Raw genomic sequence first — 20,255 nt, forward strand, 5'->3', positions numbered from 1 at the left:
ACCCCATGAAAGCATCTGCTTCCAAATCGCTGCCTGGCCTATAACGTTTCAACTGTCAAAGCTGCGGCCACCGTGAACTTGCTGTGGTTGTATGTGTGGCCGCACCAAAGCTTCACTGGAGCACAACCCTTTAGTTGTACTTTCTGTAATAGCATGGGACAGAGTCCAGCACCACGAAGGGGTTGCTCCCATGCATAACCAGTTTGTCCTGTCCAGTGTCCATCTGCACTGGCACTGTGCTTTGCACTTGGAAATGTTTTGGATTTCCCTTGTTAGGAAGCCTGTAGCAAAAGAGCTTTTTGTGAGTAGATTAGCTCTCAGGTCTGCAGCCTTTCTCACCTGCTTTTTTTTTTTGTGGATGCATACACTTTATCAAGTGTTTTCCTCTGGAGCCTCCCCATCCTGCAGGGATGGGGCTACTAGTCTCTGTTCAGCCAGTTGCAGTGCTTTGCTTAGCACCACCACCAGGAGTTGAGTCACTGAGTTTCTGGAAACCTGCAGTTTGGATTGTCTCTGTAGAAACCTTGGGAGGTTAGAAGGAGAGCTGTGGGGAACTGTGGCAAGAGCAGTCACTTTGCTCTTGCTGCCAGCCCCATCTATCGACAGTTTACAGCTCTTGCAGCCAGTACTCAAAATCCCCACTAGGAGATGGGTTTGAAATATTGACAAAAAAATAAATAAATTGTAAGGCAGAGGAGACCTGGAAATCACTCCTTGCACCTTCCTGTCCTGCGTCCATTGCTCTAGTCCCCTGACCCAGGGTTGGGTGCTCGGAGAGAGCCCTCTTAAAACATTTTGCCCTATCCAGGCTGGGTGGAAAGCCCTGCCAGGTCTTCATGGCATCGATGGCTTCTCAATGCACCATTCCCCATGCTTCCTCAATGGACATTTGGTGCCAGGGAGGGTTTGACCTGTTTTGGGTGGTGCTGATACGCTGCTGCTTGGGGAGGGACATCCACCACCCCAACCCCTTCTCTCCTTGCTTGTCTTCCAGAGCCATCATGAAGCTGAATGGGCACCAGTTGGAAAACCACGCGCTGAAGGTCTCCTACATCCCTGATGAGCAGTCCATGCAAGGGCCGGAGAATGGGCGGCGGGGTGGATTTGGGGCACGTGGTGCCCCCAGGCAGGGTTCCCCTGTCACCGCAGGGGCACCGGTCAAGCAGCAGCCAGTTGACATTCCCCTCCGTCTCCTGGTGCCCACACAGTATGTGGGTGCTATCATCGGCAAGGAAGGGGCCACCATCAGGAACATCACCAAGCAGACGCAGTCCAAGTGAGTCTGTTCTCCTTCCCTTTCCCCGTGAGCTGGTTTGCACCTTAATTAGTGGACTGGTCTGCAGTGATTTTTGAGGCTGGATTTCTTTGTGGAGCATGGGCTATTGGAGGATGCTCTGGCACTCCTGCTGTACTGGGTGGTATGTCCAAGAGCCACATTCACATGCTGTTCCTCAGCTCTGCCTTCTGGTTCCCCATGTGTCTCCCTTTGCCAGGATGGCCCTGGCTGAATCAGGGCCCACAGGCTCCTCACTGCTGGGCAGCAGAGCAACTTCAGGGAGTGCATGGGGAAGTCACTAGTTCAGCTGGTCTCATTTAGCACAAGCCTGCTGAGCTTCACCTGCCTGCATTTGGCCTACAATCTTGTGTTGACTACTGCTCTTCTCCAAGGAAGGCTTTTTCTAAGACATGAAGTGATGGACAATGCATCGCATCTCCCAGGAACATGCTTGTTCCACCACTTAATCACTCCTGTTATTTAATATAAATAGATGCTGCTGCCTTATTTGGATTTCTGTGTTTTGAGCTTATAGCTACTGTGTCCATGTCAAGTATTTAGCCCAGAATTAACTCCCCTTGCCTTTCCTGTGTGCATATAACATAGTGCTTGATCTTAGGGCAGTCTGCAGGGATGCTGGGGGAGTAGAGCAGCCAGCACTCACACTGCTGGAAAGCCACAGAGCCTCTCCCCTGTGCCCCACCCCAGCATTGATCCTGTGCTTGCAGGATTGATGTGCACCGAAAAGAGAATGCAGGAGCTGCAGAAAAAGCCATCAGCATCCACTCCACCCCCGAGGGCTGCTCTGCTGCCTGCAAAATGATTTTGGAGATCATGCAGAAGGAGGCAAAGGACACCAAGACGTAAGGTTTCCCCCTTCCCTTCTGTGCATGCATATCCTATCCACAGCTCTTTGCTGGGCTGCATTACTGTCTTAACACCTGGACCTGTGTGGCACTCCAATCTGCATGTTGGAGCCTCGCCTTGGGAGAGCTGGAGTACTTTGAGCAAGGAAACATGAATTTACCCTGTCACTCTGTAGTCAATCTCTCTTCTTCTGGCAGTAGTAATCTTTCTTTTTTTTTTTTCATTCCTCTCTCTAGAGCTGATGAAGTGCCTCTGAAAATCTTGGCCCATAACAACTTTGTGGGGCGCCTGATTGGCAAAGAAGGGCGAAACCTGAAGAAAGTGGAGCAGGACACAGAGACAAAAATCACCATCTCATCGTAAGGCTCCTTGCTGTCTTTGGGAAAACCAGGGCAGAACTTTTCCAGCCTGGGGTGGATGGGAAGGGTGAGGAAGAGATGTGATGAAAGTGGGCGAAGATGCCTGTCCATCACATGGGAAACCAACCTATGGCATGGGTACTTTTGGTTTCCAAAGCTGTCTTGAAAAATCTTGGTATTATGTTTTCTTTATTCACTTCCTCTTCCCCTCTGTGCTGCAGTGGCCCATAGGTCTGGCTGGGTTTTATAGCCAGTGAGAATTGTTTTTTTCCGCTTGAATTGTATTTTTGGGGAAGGCTGGATGGACTTCCCAATGCAAACCATTATTTTGGTCCCTGCTCTGACTGGCACTGGGGCAGGTGCTGCCTTTGCAGTGCCTGCTGTGATGATAGCAGCTAATCTTCCATGAGAAGGAAGGGAGGATGCACACACTGCTGGGAAGGCATGGCAGGGAGATGGTGCTGCTGCTTCACCAGGGTAACACTGACCGCCCCCCTCCCCCCATCAGATTGCAGGACCTGACTCTGTACAACCCTGAAAGGACGATCACAGTGAAGGGCTCCATCGAGAACTGCTGCAAAGCAGAGCAGGAGATCATGAAGAAAGTGAGGGAAGCCTACGAGAATGATGTAGCAGCCATGAGCGTGAGTGCAGCTCGGCTCAGGGACGGCAGCTCTGCTGGGCAGGGTTCCTGCCCTACCTCTCATCTGATGTGCGCTCTCTAAGAGGATGTCTTGGTAAAAGCAATGAGCATTTCTCTCCTCTCACCCTCAGCTGCAATCTCACCTCATCCCTGGCCTTAACCTGGCTGCTGTTGGCCTCTTCCCTGCCTCCTCCAATGCAGTACCTCCTCCTCCTAGCAGTGTCTCTGGAGCCGCGCCGTACAGCTCCTTTGTGGTACGTGAACACCCGGCAGCTAAAATCGCTCTTGTTTCCAGCTCAGAGATCTCCTCTGCATTGGGAAGATCCTTGCAATGAATGGGGCTGTGACTTTAGCATCTCTTGCTGTCAGCTGGCAGGTCAGGTCCAGTGTGGGTGCAGAATCTGGACCTTTAACTTATTGCAAATACAGCAGACAAAGTACTCACCCAGCACCATCGGGAGAGGCATAGCTGTCACTTGGGCTAGCAGAGGGGGGTTCAGGGCCCTTTACTGCCCAGATCCTCACGATGGCATCTGAGCCTGAGCAGTAACACTGTACCTGCAGCCTCCGGAGCAAGAGACCGTGCATGTCTTCATCCCTGCGCAGGCGGTTGGTGCGATCATTGGCAAGAAGGGCCAGCACATCAAGCAGCTCTCCCGGTTTGCAAGTGCCTCTATTAAGGTAGTGTCTCCCTGTCAAGGAGCTCTGTCCTGCCAGCACCTCTCACCAAGTGGGTGCCTTTCTGGTGGTGAAAAACACCTTAAAAGCCCAGGTGATGTGTCTGGGTGCCCAATCCTGCACTGCAGGGGAGGATGGCATGGCCATAATCCTGCCTGTGTAACTCCCTGCTGCAGTGACCGTCTCTCTCCTCCCCTCCAGATTGCACCCCCAGAGACACCGGACTCCAAAGTGCGCATGGTCATCATCACGGGCCCTCCAGAAGCTCAGTTCAAGGTCCCTCCCTTTGCTGCCATCACTGGGAGGGGGGGGGTGGGGGAAGGGGTCTCCCAGTGCCCTCTTCCACTATCCCCTTCCCTGCAAAGCTGGGTGGGGAGGAACAGAACGGCCACCTCTTCCTGGTGTGCACTTGTGAGACTCCCCTGGACTGTGGCTTTTTTTTAACACAGCACCAGCCCTTCTGGGGGCTGAGCTGATACAAAACCCTGAGGAACTGGGATTTGATTGGGATCTGGCATATGTCCCTGGTCCCCAGGATGGATACCTGCCAAGCTGGGTGCACTGAGGTGATGTGCGGGGATAGGACATCTTAAGCTGCACCTGATGCCGCATTCCTTCCCCTCTACAGGCACAAGGCAGGATTTATGGGAAGCTGAAGGAGGAAAACTTTTTTGGACCGAAAGAAGAAGTAAAGCTGGAGACACACATCCGGGTCCCTGCCTCATCTGCGGGGAGGGTCATTGGCAAAGGAGGCAAAACTGTAAGCAAAAGTGACATTTGGAAGGGGATGAGAGAATCGTGGGGTTGTGATGTCTCTGAGAGCGCACCCACTTTGTGCCAGCACCCAGGGGAATCCCAGTGACAGGTTTTCCAGTGGGATGGCTTGGGGGACATGAATGTTCTTCCCACACCATGCAACAGGTTGGTCTCTACCCTTCCGTGCAGGTCAATGAGCTGCAGAACCTGACAGCAGCAGAGGTGGTGGTACCACGAGATCAGACCCCTGATGAGAACGAGCAAGTCATTGTGAAGATCATCGGGCACTTCTATGCCAGCCAGGTATGGTCCTGGCAGCTCGGTGCTGGTAGAACCTTAAGGAGTAGTGAACTCTTAAGAACTCTTAAGGAGTAGTGTTCACCTGTATTTTCTCCTATAGAAGTTTTTTCTGCACTTAGCTGTTGATTTTTTTTTAATTAGGTGTCCATGAGCTGTCCCCTTTGCTGTGGGTGATGGTGTGAGATAGTGGGGGAAGGAGGGAGAGCTGTGGGCTTATGTGCACATGCATTCACAGAGTGTGATGTCCAAAACCCAACTTTTTGAGAAAACCATAGTAAAATAGGAGAGGAAGGGATCTCCAGGAGTTACCTAGCCCACCCGTGCCACCATGAACAATTCCTGCCAGTATTTGATCTCACATGTTCTTGAAACTAACCAGCGACAGAGATTCCTTTTTCCCATCCCACTTTGCAGTCATTGTTGGGTGAAAAAATGTCCTGAACTTTTCCTGTGACGGACTTACCTGTGCTGCCCACATCAACATCTGTCATGACATGCAGTGCCGTTTCCCTGCAGTTTAACAGGACAGGCAGGCAGGGGGAGAGCCAGGGAGTGGTGCTCTCACACCAGCACAGGGACCCTAGCTTCCCTCTTTGCTCTTCTTGTCCGCAGATGGCACAGCGCAAGATCAGAGACATTCTGGCCCAGGTGAAGCAGCAACATCAGAAGGGACAGAGCGGCCAGCTGCAAGCAAGGAGGAAATAAGAGCAGCAATGACACCAATGTGAAAAGTGGAACAAGCCAATGCCGGGCTTAAGAGTGGCTGGGAATCAGTTACCATAGACAGACACAATTTTTTCATTGACTGGTTGACATTAAAAGGCAGTTTGATTGGCTTCCAGGTTAGAGGGCTAGGTTAAGAATCAGACCACGTAATTTGATCCATTTTTAGCTCCCCATGCCAGAACAGCTACTTAAATGAACTGAGAGGTGCTGCAGCGCACTGGGAGGACCAGCTGTGCTGCTGAGGCTGGAGCACTGCGGGGTGCCAGGGATGGACAGTGCAGCAAACCTGCAACTGCCACAGCACTCAGCCCCTCTTCTGTGTGCAACATTTGCCTTCACATTTAAGTAGCTTTTGGAGGTACCACCACCACCCCATCCATCTCTGGCTCCCACCAGGGCTTCCCTGCAGTTGAATCTCCCTGTCCCTCCCTCCCTCTCCTGCCTTGGCAGCATAGCTGATGGATATTTCCAGAGAGCTTTTAAACTTTTTGGAGCATTTAATTTTGATTTTTTTTTTAAGAAACTGTAGCAAACTTACCAACTCCCATTGGTAACAAGTTCCATTGCGAGGGGGATATACAAAAAAAAAAGCCTTAGTGCCAAATGGATTTGGATCCCTTGGGAGCTCTGAACCTATTGAATCTTAGGAACACCCAAGGGCAAGCTGGAGAAGTTCCCTCTCACCTGTGCTGTGTGCAGTGCCTTAGAAGCCAGGACAGCACCTCTGTTTTCCAGGATGACTTTTTTGTTTCATTTGTTTTAGTGTTTCTTTTCATTTTAGGTTAGTTTACTTTAAAGAAGTTTCTTCTGAAGTCTTTGAAATAATGGCAGAAGTGGGATGTACAACTTTAGCAGTGACCGTTTTCTCAGTAATCTTAGCTGTGTAGGTGCCAACCTGTTCCAGAGATGAGGCAAACTGCATGGGGAAGGGAAGGGGTGAGGGAAGTGATTTGGTTTTCCCTCCTCCCTTCAAGCAACAGCAATAAAACAACAATAACTAAATCAAAGAAAACCCTGCTTGGTAGGAAGTATGAATTAATCTGCATCTCTTTAGTAATCAGATTATGTGAACTAAATGCATGCAGAACAGTTCTGGAGTTCAGGAGAAAGCCAAAGGGATTTGGGGGTGTGAAGGAGGACAGATCTTTAAGGCTCTGGATATATCAGGCATTGAAAAAGAGCCTTGGCAGACTTGGCTCTTCAGTCCAGTTTTGCTGCTGAACCAGGGCATGCGTTTGCCCTGAGATCTCTGGTATTCGGCGCAAGGAGGGGCAGCAGCTCCTTTGCAAAGCCCTCTGCAGGTGGCTGGGGATGTGAACTCAGCCTCAGTTTCCCCACCTGGATCAAGAGACTTGTGCCCTGAAATCCTGCTGGTGTCTCCAGGGCTCAGCTACAGGTGGGTGTGTGGCAACACAACTTTTTTGGTTTTTGCTTTTTTTTTTTTTAAATATCCAGGGGAATATTGTTAACAAACTTGGGATGTGCCAGTTTGTTTTAACTCTCCTGGAGTTATTTGATGTTCCCCTCCACCCAAATCTCTCTAGGTGGAGAAAAATATTCTTGAAATGTGGCACATTAAAAGATTTTTTTTTCCTTATTTAAAAACAAAACAACGCAACCACCACCACCCTTCTTTCTGTGGTAAGAATAACTGTTCTCATGAGACAGTACCAAATATATAAGTCAAACGAATGTAAGATGGTTACTGATTCCCGTCACTCTTATGAGGATTTTATATTTTAGATATATTTTAATGGTTTGTTTTTAATACTGAGTATTTGGAAGGGACAGTAACTGCTGTGATTGCCTCTTCCATGCAGGGTAAGGTCTTGTCTCTACACGGGGGCTGAGGCAGGGCTTGGTGTGCATTCCTTGCTGTGGCAGAAGGGCCCTGGTCCTGTGCAGCCCCTGGCCATGGCTCTGACTGGAGCAGGGGGGCTGCATGCCAGGTAAAGCCCCCCCTGTGCCATGTTTCTCTGTAATCCAGCCCAAATGCTGGTTGATGCTGGTTTTCCTGCAAATTGGGGTGGGGGGTGAAAAAGCAAAATTATTTCTGGCTCTGGGGGAAGGTGGTGCAGCCTGGAGCCTGCAGTGTGCTGTGGGGAGAGGGGCAAAGCAGGCGCCCCAGGAGGCAGGAGGAGACCTGGGAGCAGCCTTGGGTGAGCTGATTCAAGGCTTAAAAGGAGGGAATTGGAAATAAACCTCGCACTGATGCTTTTACCATTTCTTTCTGAAATGGAGACCAGACCTCCCATTTGAGCAGACGTTTTCCTGGGTGCATCCTCCAAAGCGAGAACTGGCTTTGAATTTGGATCATGCAGCATCAGGAAGGCGGGTGGTTTATTGATAAGGGAACACGGCAGCAGTTACTGTCCTTTTAGACATTGCAACAACAACAAGGTGTAGGGGAAGGCCAGATATTGCTGTGTGTTTGAGCAACAAGAAAAAAAAAAGAGGGGGAAAAAAAAAGCTACCTCAAGGTATGAAGTTACCTCAGCAATTTTTTTTGGGGGGGGGGGGGGGGCTTGCTGATATTTTATATAAAAGCTGATAGTCTTGAATATTTTATTTTTTTAATGAAAAGAGAAGTTAAGTTTCATAGTTTCTTATGAGCCAGGAGTTATGTGCAGGTAACCAAGTGTTATGAGATCTCTATGGAGAACGACAGAAACTTCAGACATAGTGGAAAAGATGGCAGCAGTATATTATTTTGGCCTTTTCAAGCCAGAAATGAATTTTAGCATGACTCAAGAGCTGTCAGATGTCGTGACTCTTTGAGAACTTGGACAAATTGGAGCCCACCAACTTTTTCAGTTGGAAAGACTTTTTTTTTTAATTTAAAAACAAAAAAGCCACTGGATGAAAGGCCTTTGTCAATCCAACTCCATCAGGAAACCAAATTGTTAAAGTGCTTGGAATTGGAAATATTCTGCTGAAGGCAATATGAGGATAGACTTGCCTTCAAGCACCATTCCTAGGCATCAAGCTGGCTATGCTAAGTCGGGTACATGGGGTTTGCTGATATTTTAACTGTGCCAGCTTGGGCAATTTTACCAACAGTTGTAAGCCATATCTTTCAAAATGCAAATAAATTGTCCTCCTGTGTTGACACAGAGGAAGTCTCAAGCCATCTTCTCCACTATGATTCTGTTAAATATTTTACAGAGATTTACCTCAGTTTTACTGAGGACAAGCAATCAAAAAAAAAAAAGAGAACAACAGAAATAAATGGGAGCCAACTTTTTTATACAAACACTAAGGAGAGAGAAAAAGTGAACAACCCTAATGAATGATAGGTGTGAACCTTTCCCTGTCTGCTTGAGGAGGTTCATGTGCTTTTTTTTTAAAAAAAAAAAGTCCCATCTTGCTATTTTTTCATTATACCTGCAGGAAAACAACCCTTTCTTGAGTGTTAGTTGGAAATATATCAGTGGTGGTAAAGTCAATTTGTAAGCGGCCAGCTGGCTCCCCAGCCTCACTCCTCTCTTCCACTCCTAAACCCCACAGAAACTTTGGGTGCGTGAGGAACACAGGATCAGGCTCACCTGTAGTGATGGAGAAGTGCTGGCCCTTTTCCAGAGAGATGGGAACAAAGGAGCAAAGCTGGACAGTGGCAGCAGGAGGAAACTCCTGCCCACCTGTGCAGCACCTGCACTTGTGCCTCTCCACAAGAAGGTGCTTCTGCCTGTTTTTCCTTCTCTTTCAGAGACTGGCATTTGCCCTAGGAAAAACAGTTTCTTATTTAAATCTCTGGCTCTCTACTTTTTACAGCCTTGCATAAATCAGTGTATTCAGACATCGGTGATTATAATTGTATTTTCCAACAGCAAGTGTTTTTGATAACTGGTGCAAACTATCATTGAGGAAAAAAAAACACGGAACACCCACAATACTGTTAATTGGATTGTTGCAGTGAGAACATCTTGACACATACCTAAAATCTGATGATTCAGGGACACCTTTGATGCTTTTCACCAGCAAAGGGCTACAGGCACAAAGCCACCTCAAGGCTGATCCCTTTGCCACCATTGCCTGAGGCTGTCTTTGTGGCAGCTGAGACATCACTGGTGCTGTCACATAAGAGTGAGCGGTCCTTTTGGGAATATCATTGTTTCCCTGAGGGAAGGCAGCATCAGCTGTGGTTTCATAAGGCAGACCCAGTTGCCAGGAAGAGGCAAGTCTGCTGCTGGCCGTTTCTCTTCTCCCCGTGTTGGGGAAGCACTTAAATACCTGCTTAAATTCCTACTGACGTCCCATTGAGTTCAACAGGACTTCTGGAAAGCAACTTTGCTTTATAAAATTATTCGCAGTAAGGAAGATGCCTCTAAGCACCTCTGTATTTCTCCAGAGCCAACCTGAGCTGGGAACGGCTAAACCAGCATAAACCAGGATCCCCATCCAGACTGGTCATGAGGGCCAGGGGAAGGAGATGCAAGCAAGCTTTGAATTAGGCTTGGAGTGAAGAAGCAGGAAACAAATCTCTAGTAAAACCTGAAAGCAAGCAGAAAGGAGGATAACTGCTCTGCAGTACCTCCTTCCTGATAGCTACTCTGTTTGCACTGGAAAAATAGGCAATTTAGGGTGAACCTCCCCTAGGAGCCCTTTAATAGCAAGAAAATCAACCCACATCCACTGTGCTAAATCTGATGAAACCAGACTGGGACACAGCAGGGACCCAGGGCAGATGCTTGCTTGTGGCTTCATCTTCACTGGGGAGCAGGGTGATGAGCAGCACTAATTGCTCCTCTCCTGAGCTGCTGCCTCGCTTTTGTACTAGCAGATTTCCCCCCCCCCCCCGTTACTTTATACCCACCCCCCCCTTCCAAGGAGGTAGCAAACCCAGCCCTGCTCCTCCTAGGTGCTGGAAGGGGTGCATGGCAGGTCAGTTCGTTTCTGCAAATTGTCCTTTCCTGTCAGTTTAGAAAGCTTTTAATTTGAGGCAGGGGCAGGCATGTAGAGAGCCTCTGGGACAGGAGAGGGAGTTTCTGCTTGCTGTCTTGGGCCTCGCCAGATCGTGCCAGGGTGGTCGCTTCAGGCAGGAAGCAGTACGTGGGTAGAGCACGGAGTTTGTTTCCCAGCTGTGCCACTGGCTGGCTCTGAGGCCGTAGGGCAAAACGGAAAGAAAGCAAATAAATAAATCTCTGTACGTCGGTTTCTCCCCAGTGGGAGTAATACTTCTTACCTACCTCACAGGCCTGTTGTGAGGATTAACAAATTAATGTCTCCGAAGCACTTTGTGATCCTCAGTTCCATATACCGGGGAAAATATTGTTGCCAGGACTAAAAACCATGATGCTATGTGGATTTTGGGGGGGGTTCATCTCAATGCTATCAGAATCTTGTTTTGTCATTCAGCTAGGGAAAAGGAGAAAACAAAAAACAAAGCCAAACAAACAAACAAACACAACCCAACAGTTAATGTTTTTCTCTTCCAAGTTCTGACCACTTTCTCATCCCCTAAGTGTATCTGAGGTAGGGAGGTGAGTTGGGGTTCAGCAGCAACAACCGGGCCATGCTCCCTCCTGGCAGTCATGATTGCAGTCTGACTGCACTGACAGGCTTGAAAGAGTTTTACAGAGTCAAAATAGATGAAAATCCATTGTAAATACTGAAAAGAAACTGCCTCTAACATACACTTTATGTTTCCTGGACGTTACGTTTTGGTTGTGTTTTAAGTTTTGAGTGGGGAAAAAAAAATCAGTATAAGTTAGTCAAATAGTTCATCAGTGCCAGAATAAAACTCTCTCTTAATTTCTAGCTCCAAATATTGTGTTTTCTAGCTTCTGAAAAAAACAGTTCAGAAATGCAGACTTGTTATAAATCAGTTAAAGACACAAATTTAATTTCTTTGTTTTTAGTTCTTCTCTCTCTGTCCCCTGGTGGTTCACAGTACATAGGCTTTTAATATTTTTGGAAGTTTTTTGTTTTCAAAAAAATTAGTAACTGAGATTTTGGGATGTGTGGGGATCTTTTTTTCTTTCCCCCATTGTGGCTTTTGTTTTGTTTGGATGAAATCAGTGTGAGCCTGTGAAAAGTGCAGGCCCCTAAGAGGGCATAGGAATATTTAAACATCCTAATATCATGCTTGCTTCTGGAGGCCCCTTGGGCAGAGCAAATATGCTGGGATGTGCTGTGCCCAGCCTGGCCCTGGGCTTTGCTAACTGGAGGTGAAGAACACAGATTTGCTATGCGAGAAGGGCATGGTGACTGACAGCGTGAATTAGTGCATGGAAGTTTCAATTCCATTTCAATTCAGCCTGATTGTCGAAAGTGGGTGGCCAAATGCTTGGCTGCCCAATGCTTAGAAAACTGCCTCCAAGCAGGTGCTTGGAAATAGACATGTCCAAGGCTCAAATTAATTTGGGATGTCAGATGGGCAGACCTGTGCAGCAGCTCGCTGGGAGCAGAGTGCCACGACAGGATAACTATTGTTAGGCAAAATGAGGGTCTGAAGTTGCAAAACTCTCTTGAAGGACTTAGCTGCCATGGTACGGTGTGTAGGAGATGCACATCAATGATGTGTAGGGAGGGAAAAATGAATCCCAATTCAGCCTTGAATAAGCCTTTCTTACTAGTTTCGGTGTCTATTTTTTGTTTGTTTGTTTTTAATAATTTGTGATTATGGGTAAGATCTGGAGCACAGCAAAACCACCCAGAGGCTCTTAAATTGCAGTTTTTGGAGAACATGCAGATGATGCAAGCTGGAAATGTACACATGCAAACTACCTCAAGGCTGACCCAATTGACGGACAGGGGAGGGTCTGGCACCACTGCCACATGGGAACGGCCTCAGGACAGTCTTCACACACATCAGAAGACACATCCTCCCAGGTGGTGGAGAGGCAGGTTTGGTACCCTGTCCTTCCACCCCACAATTAGGGAGCATTGCAGTATAGAAGAGGAAAGGGATCTGATGAGGAAGGCTCCTGGGACCATTGGTTTGGGATGGTCGCTGGTCAGGATGGGCAGTAAATTGGACTCCTTGAAAGTCAGCCCACTGCTGACTTTAGTGTGTGCATTTGAACCCTGCTGCTTTACTGTACCTTACTGATTTTTTTTTAGTTTTTCTTGAAGGCAAATACCTCTCTGAGTTGTGGCAAGGCATGCCAGGATGCTTTGCCTGGTCTGCAGTGGCAGCCTGTCCCTGCTATTGTGGCAGAGCAGTGGATTATGAACTGTGGAAAGTATTTGTGTGCTGCATTAGCAAAGTATCAACATGAGCTAAAGATGAAAGGAATTTTTTGCTAAAACAACACAAACAAAACCACAACAAATTAAGACCCAGGAGTCAGCTGTATGACAGAATTGAAGCCATTTTTTGACCGGTTTGGGTAAAGGTTTTTGAAAAGCAACACTAAGTCCAGCAGGACATAGTTGGTAAATGTTTTCCATAGGGATTCAGCAGCATGGAGCGGAGAAGGGCTTGTCGAGAGCTGCTGAGCTCCTGTGCAGGCAGAGTATCCTGGAGGATGTGGCGAGCAGCACTGGATGCATCGGGCTCCCGTTGCTGTTGGTGGATTGTCCCAGAAAAGTGGTGGGATTGTCTGGAATCAGTGCAGAAGCTAACCGTCAAAATCACCATAATGTGTTTAAGTGTTCGTTACCAAGCAGTTAAGCATATTGGTTCATTTGAAATGTATTTGGATTCATCATGAGATCAAATTTGTTGACTTCAAGAGGAAATCTGGCCCTAAAACATGACACATACCCCCCCCCCCCCAATGTTGCTTCTGTAACCAGCTCTGTTAGGCTGAATTGAAAAACGACAAATTTTAGGGTCTCTCCAGGTGAGACAAAGCCCCAGATGAAACCCTAGAGTTTCTCGAAAGCCCCAAATGGCTGGTGCCTGTGGAGTCTGCCAGCTTCACTGCATGTCAAACACGGGGGCATGACCTTATATATAACCAAGTCATTTTTGTTTATCTACCTCTTAGCAACAATAGATTAAAACTAGGTAGTGGCAACTCCACATGCTGTAGTGTAGAGGAAAAAAAAAATAACTTTTTCCAAAGAAAAATGTTCTTTAAAAATAGAATTTATGGGCTTTTTTTTCACTTTAAAGTGGTCGTTAGTTGAAAAAGCTCCAGACCTCAGCAGTCCAAACTATTTAGTTGTGACTGATTTTTTTTTTTAATGCTCAATCTTCCATTACTTTTTCCTTTTGAACTTTGATATTTACTTCTGTCAGCAGTAGAATATCCATCCTCCTCAGTTCCCCAGTATAGTGGGGCTGAACCCCATCTTGCATGGGTGGGAGACGCTAGGGAAATCATGCTCAATGTTTTTTTCTCAGTGGCCATGTGTTTATGCATCTTTTTTTGGTGGAGGTCGGTGGCATCAGGTTGATGGCAGTGCAAGGGGTGTCCTGAGCAGCACATCCGCCATGCAAAGCAATCCAATGAATTGCAATGGAGCCAAATATGAGGTCCTGTTTTACTCCGCATCCTGACACCAGGAGCACCCAGCAGCACCTCGTCCGTGGGACGGGTGCACCTAAAAGTGCTCCTCAACCCACTGAGCAAAGCTGTGTCTCTTTCCAGCAGCTGCTCCAATGCAATTTCGAACTATTCCTCAAAAGAAGTTGTATGTCATTGTAATGATACTGGTTTTCCTCCCTTCAGCTGAATGTTTCTTTCCACCTTCCCCCTCTCTCTCCTACTTGCCTCATCTAATCTGTGTTCTTCCCTTGTACTCCGGTGTGAGGCATTTTGTTGGTTTGGATGTGGAGTTGGGATTAGGGGTGGATGTGGGCTCCATTTCTCTTCCAGCAAGGCTTTGCCACGAACTGCTTTACGCCACTGTTTTTCTGGTTGTTTTTGTTTTATTTTTTTTTAATAAAGAAGAAAACAAACAAACCAACCAACCTAACACTGTTCCTGTGTGTTTTTCATCGAGTTGCGGGGAAGGAAGAAAGAAAGAAAGGTGCTGGTGGGGAAACGGGCGTCTGAGGACGCGCACGTGGTGGCAGCAGCAGCGTCCGAGGACCCCTTGGAGGTTGCCGTCTGCTCTTCATCGGCGGTGGGACCCAAACCTGGTCTGTTTCACGACTGGGTTTGTAGGAGCGTGTGCTATACTTTTCTAGCGCCTCTGAGGGGCGCTGGGCACGGGGCTCAGGCCCTTCGCAAAGCCCAAAGCCCCGCTTCGGTTCGGGGCACGGCGCGGCCCGGCCGTGCGGGACCGAGACCCGCGGCCCCTCTGTCCGCGGCCCGCGCTGGGGACAGGGGCGGCCGGGCACGGTGCCCCGGTTTAAAACAGAAGAAACGAGGGCTCGGCGGGAGGCGGGCGCGCCGGCTGCCGGGCAGCTGCCCGGGCACACGGGCACGCCGCGGGCACCGGCGCGAGCGGACTGCAGATTTCGTCGGGTTTGGCGGCGCTGCAGAGCCCCGGCGCATCCAGCCCCTCCCCGGGCCCGCGGGGCGCGGCGGAGCGGTGCCGAGCCACGCGTGCGGCGGCGGGCGGGCTACCTGCGGCGGCGGCGGGGCGGCGGCGCCCAGAGCAGGCCCCGGGGCGGCCGCAGGGGCGAGGCAGGGGCGAGCAACCGGCGCGGCGGCGACGAGAGTCAAGACGCAGCAGCAGAACGACTCCGCAGCGGTCCCATGGTGTAATGGTTAGCACTCTGGACTTTGAATCCAGCGATCCGAGTTCAAATCTCGGTGGGACCTCGCGCCATTTTTGTCTCCGCTGTCCCAGTAATTCAGCGGGAGGCGGGCGCGAATCGGGGCGGCGGTGGCGGCACCAGGCCTGCCCCGAAAGCCCTCCCGTCCTCCGCCGGTTGCGGGCATCCGCACGCCTCCATTTTGTGCGGGGGCGCCGGCTCTCATGAGCGCATGCGCGTGAGCACAGACGGGGCGGAGCTGCGGAGGGCGCTGTTCGGCTGCTGGCGCAGGTTGCGCGCGGGGAGTGACGCTGCCACCTCCCCGCGCTGCTATTGGCTGGGAGAGTCCCGCGTCTGCGCTAAGCGGCGCCCCCGCTCCGGGGGGGTTCCCTAACGCGGGCTGCGGAGCGCTTCCCCGGGCGGCACCATAAATCTGGGGGGGGGGGGTCCAGCTGCGGCCCCTGCGTGGGGTCGGCAGTAGAGAAACGCCCCCCCCCCCCCCCCCCCCCCCCCGGGGGCAGCGCTTGGCTCAGCCCGCCGCGGAGGACGGGCGGCGTGCGGCGGAGCTGGGCTGGCTGTGACGCGGGGCTCGGGGAGCTCAGCCGGGATTAACCGGGCGGTCTGCCCGGGGCTCAGGAGACCCGGGCCTGTTTGAGACCTGCTCCTCCGGGATTAGGAGCAGGGATGGACAACAAAGCTCTGTTTTGGCACAGAAGCTGGTTTTCTTTCCTTTTTTTTTTTTTTGTGGTAAGGGCGTCTGGCCTGGCTAAAGCAGGGGGATGCCTGAGGATGCTTATCGCTAGGTTGGATTCGTGCTGTGTGGCAAGCTTGTCCTTCCCAGACACAAGAGACAGAGGCTGTGCTTCGAGTGCACACTGAGTGGATTTATTTAGCGTAGGCAAGAGAAAGAACAAAACCTTTATCGATTCAGTTATTTATGGCTAGGTAGGTACACAACACCAGATGCGGAGGATTTGTGTGAGTTCCCTCCTGAGCTGCAACCAGGAAGAACCTCTTTGTTGTGTTCAGGTTCCGCAGGGGAGCCCCAGGTTTTGGGCCTTGTCTGACGTTGAACAGCTGAGGACCTCCAGTCCCACGGCCTCCTGCGGGCAAGTGTCAAGCATGACCAGCAGTGACCCAGCAGCCAGGAAAGCACTGCAGCTCCGCATGGGTTCAGGAGCAATTTCCCTGTATGTGCAGCATTTAAAGTAATCCTAAGCCCACCTCCATGCTCTTCTGGAGCCCCATCCGTGGCTGCTTTCTCCACCAGCATCATGAGAGACAAAGGCTATACCCAATATGCAACAGGTACCTTCTGCGCCGTCACCTCTTCCCAAACAGCCATGTCCCACGTGGTGGGAGAGGTTTGTTCCTGCCCTGAATTTGTAGCAATTATCATTGCTGCGTTTAAGTCTGACCTGGTGCATGTACCACCTCTGAGCAGAGGCTGTCTGGGCTGCCAGCTCCAAGTCATCCCTGTCACCAATGAGACGTTGTGGGACAAGACTTTGCAGCACCCCTACCTGTATGGAATTAGTCCATCCTCCCCACCTGCCCACGGCACAGCCTCAGCAGCAGAGGAGAGCAGACGGTAAAGCCAAGGCAGTGTTTGGAGCCGCCACAGCTGCAGGCAGACCCCGACAGCTTGCTCTCCTGTGGCTGCTGGAGGGTTTCCCAGGGAGGAAGCGAGACCAAGAGGCAGGGTGAAGCTTTTGAACAAGCTGCCTGGAGCCTTGCACCTTCGTGCGGCTCACAATGTGTTGGTTGAAGTCCCCAGACATACTCTGACCATCCCATGGCTCTAGATGCATTGTGGATGTGACCTGTGGTCTGTAGGAGCGATGGACAGCATTAATGGGCTGGGAGTATACATTGGAATAAAGAGAATAAAGCTTCAGACCACTGGAAGCCTCAAAGTAGCAACAGTATATTGTCTGCCTGTGCCAGATAGGGAAACAGGGAAATAACTCAAGTGAGGTCCCACTGGGAGCATTCTTCTGCAGTGGGGGGGGGGGGGGGGGGGGGGGGGGGTGCTCAGCTCAGGGCTTTGGAGCCTATGCTGGTGTTGGCCTGCTTGGAGAAGTCTGAGACAAGACACAGCCCTATGGTTTCATTAAAGCCCAGTTTGCTGCTGCCTGCTAAAAATACAGAAGTTTTGCTTGGCGGAAACCGAATGTAAATCAGTTACACGAGCACAAAAAACACACTCTGCTCTGGCTGCTGAGCTGCATCTCCGGTGTTGGGGGGGAGGGGATAGCTTTTTTTTTTTTTCTCTCCTCTTTCTCTTTTTTTTGCTACTTTAGATGCAACTACATATTGGTTCAGGACTCCCCAGTGCCAAGGTCAGACTACAGGAAAAGCAGGTTTCTTACAGTCTTGCCTCCTGCATGAAACAGCCCAGTTCCTGGCCAGGGCAGGGAGGGAGGAGGAAGGGTGTCAGCTTATTGTACAGCCACCCTTTTCCTTAAAGGGGTTCTTGTCCTCAGGGACACCTTTCAACAGTGGGTCCTCTCCTGCCATGGATTCGACGTACTCCTTGATCTCTTTGCCGGTCTTGGAGACCTACAAGGAAGGAAGGAGATGCCCCACATGGGTTACGGGAACAAGCCCTCACTGCAGACGTGCACTCTTGCTCGTGATCTGTCTACAAACTCATTTGCTCCTTTGGGAGAGGAGAACTGTGGAGCTACTCATGGCTGTGGTAGCCCCAAGAACATCCCCAAGGTGCCATGGACACTCCACCGTGGGGCTGCAGCCACAGGACTGTGAGACATGAGGCTAAACCCCAAGGGGATGCTTGTCTCGAGGCAAAAGGTTTGAACTCACATGCTTGTGCCTGTATATGAGGTTTAATTTCAGGGAGTTGGGGTTTGTTTTCCCTTCACAGCACAATCGGGTCAGAACATTACCCCAGGGAAAGCCCATTTCCATTTTGGGTGAAATACTCACCATTTGCCTCTCATTCTTCACCTCCTTTTTCAGCTGATCCAGTTCCATCTTCAACAGTTCCTTCTCTGTCATATCCTGAGCCATTTTGCCCTGTAACCACACATAAACGGCATGTGTTTAAACTATAGATGGGCTTCGCCTAGGGCACATTAGGACTATTACTTTGGCCGTAACACAAATGCTGGTAACATCTCAACTACCCTCATGTTGAGAGAGGGGCTGAAGCTTTAAAAACAAAACAACAACAAACACAACACACATTTCAAAACACTTTGTATAACATCTGCAGTAAGCAGATTTTTGTTTGCTTGTTCTCACTAGACAAATCAAGCAAAATGTGCAGTTTGAGGGCAGCTGAGGAGGATCTAGCCTAGTTTTTAAAGAGGTTTTTGCCTACCACAGAGGCTGTTTCCCAACAGCATGAGGTGGCCAGTTCAGCAGGGCCAGCTGAGCCCAGAGAAAAACTAGGGATGTTGGATTAGCAGCCCCTTAGGAGGACACAGATGGGAGTGCATCAAATTTCTCAGTGTCTCCTGAACAAGCAAAGCAACATAAATGCAAACTAGATCTATCTAATGTGTCCTTTGCTTGGGCAGGAGCAGTTTTGCAGGTTTTCTGAGGAAGTACCAACTCATGAAGATAGTGGCACCTACGGTAGTGTTTGTGCCTGGAGGAAGCAAAGCCACTTACCTACAGGGACAAGGAGCTGCCCCTTCTCAGTGGTGGAAGCGTTCAGAAACCCATATGTGCCGACAAGATGCCGTCCTTTGCACCCTCACTCTCCTGCTGTGGGCTTGAAGACTCCTTTGTATCTCCCAGCCAGTAACAGGGAGCAGATGTCTTTGGTCCTTAAGCTGATAATAGACTCAGGCAAATAAGCTGGTCAGGTGTTGAGTATTAGCCTCAAAGCCCAGGGTAATCAGTGGTAGGGCTGTAGGGGAGGGCTGGGAGAGGGTGAGGATGGGAAAGGAAGGGCAGGGATGGAGAAATGCTTTGTGGAGCTGATGGCTAAGGCACTTGGGAAGCCCCTGATTCCAACTGTGGATGTCTGAGTCTGTGTGGCAGTTAGATCCTGACCTGCCTGGCAGACATGGAGCAATGGGAACATCCCCTGTGCATACAGGGGTGGGCTTCACCTGTTTCAGAAGGGATGAAGGGGAGGGGAGCTGGGGCAAGGAAACCATGAGGGGCTAGGGAGCAGCTTGGGTAGCTCTTGGCTCTTGAGGGTGTGAGAAGCAGAGCCAGTGCTGGAGGAAATTCATGATTTCCCTCATCCTTGTACTCATATGTGAGGAGGGAGGCAAGCGCTCGTGGGTCCGTGGGCTCAGTAAGGGTGTTTTGCTGCCATCTGGCCCACGCAAAGTTGCCGAGGCTGTGAACAGAGCTCAGGAGGCCCTGAGGAAGTGCCTGCAGGAGGAGGAGGAAGAGAGGGCGGAGGGAGATTTTTCAAGCACCCGAGACTGACCTTCCTCAAACAGTGCTGGGAAGCGGGAATTTCATGCCCTTAGCCCTGCTTGGCACAGCCTCTCCCACTGTCCTGTGGCATTGGAAAACACAGTTAGCAAAGCGCCATAGGGGATGCTCTGCCCTTGGTGAGAGCAGGACAGGAGCTTCCACTGGGCCGCTTGGCACATGGGCTCCAGCAGGAATTTGATGGCTAAGAACAGCCTGAGCTGAGCAAGGTCAGGGGGCACAGCTTGATCCCAAATGGGGTGCACAGGGCTTTTCCAGGAAGGCAGACCTGGCAGTTGAAGCACTGCCCTAGGGGGTGTATCTCTTGCCTATCTGATAAAGGCAAGGGGAAGGAACTTCCCCTCCCTGGATGCAGTGGATCTGGGCTTGGCCTCACACCCTCTGGGAAGGCAGCAGCACCTCCATCCCCTGATAGTTGCTACAAGCTGGCTTCAAAATGCTCAGAAATGGGCAAGTTCGGGCTGTCTGGAGCTGAACTGCAGCATTGTCCTGGAATATCACCCTGTTTTGAGCCTGCTGTCTCCAGTGCTGTTTGCTTTCAGGCCTTCTTGCTCCAGAAGCTGTTCCCCCCTGAGAGCCACAAAGAACTGCAGTTTGGAGTCTGGAGGTGAATACAGATATGCAGGTTGGGTG

The 20,255-nt window shown here is 50.2% G+C and overlaps 2 protein-coding genes and 1 non-coding gene across 3 annotated transcripts in view; 2 read left to right on the forward strand and 1 right to left on the reverse strand.

Annotated features, from left to right (window-relative positions):
- IGF2BP1 (insulin like growth factor 2 mRNA binding protein 1) overlaps positions 1-14,473 on the forward strand; it is a 39,086-nt gene extending 24,613 nt beyond the window's left edge. The window contains exons 6-15 of the mRNA XM_013200209.3: positions 995-1,276; positions 2,005-2,139; positions 2,380-2,502; positions 3,011-3,146; positions 3,277-3,399; positions 3,710-3,826; positions 4,025-4,099; positions 4,452-4,583; positions 4,769-4,882; positions 5,492-14,473. Of these exons, the coding sequence (XP_013055663.1) occupies positions 995-1,276; positions 2,005-2,139; positions 2,380-2,502; positions 3,011-3,146; positions 3,277-3,399; positions 3,710-3,826; positions 4,025-4,099; positions 4,452-4,583; positions 4,769-4,882; positions 5,492-5,584 (1,330 nt within the window). The 3' untranslated portion in view covers positions 5,585-14,473. The remainder of the gene's footprint in view (positions 1-994; positions 1,277-2,004; positions 2,140-2,379; positions 2,503-3,010; positions 3,147-3,276; positions 3,400-3,709; positions 3,827-4,024; positions 4,100-4,451; positions 4,584-4,768; positions 4,883-5,491) is intronic.
- Positions 14,474-15,195: 722 nt separating this feature from the next.
- On the forward strand, positions 15,196-15,267 carry TRNAQ-UUG (transfer RNA glutamine (anticodon UUG)). Its single transcript has one exon. It is a non-coding gene; the product is annotated as a tRNA-Gln (tRNA).
- Positions 15,268-17,479: 2,212 nt separating this feature from the next.
- On the reverse strand, positions 17,480-18,995 carry GNGT2 (G protein subunit gamma transducin 2). The gene is made up of 3 exons (XM_013200215.3): positions 18,840-18,995; positions 18,150-18,239; positions 17,480-17,762 (listed from the first exon to the last, which is right to left on the reverse strand). The coding sequence occupies exons 2-3, from the start codon at positions 18,231-18,233 to the stop codon at positions 17,637-17,639; spliced, it is 210 nt and encodes a 69-aa protein (XP_013055669.1). The 5' UTR covers positions 18,234-18,239; positions 18,840-18,995; the 3' UTR covers positions 17,480-17,636.
- Between the last annotated feature and the right edge of the window lie 1,260 nt (positions 18,996-20,255).

Source organism: Anser cygnoides, chromosome 22 (assembly GCF_040182565.1).
Source record: "Anser cygnoides isolate HZ-2024a breed goose chromosome 22, Taihu_goose_T2T_genome, whole genome shotgun sequence".
Taxonomy (NCBI): domain Eukaryota; kingdom Metazoa; phylum Chordata; class Aves; order Anseriformes; family Anatidae; genus Anser; species Anser cygnoides.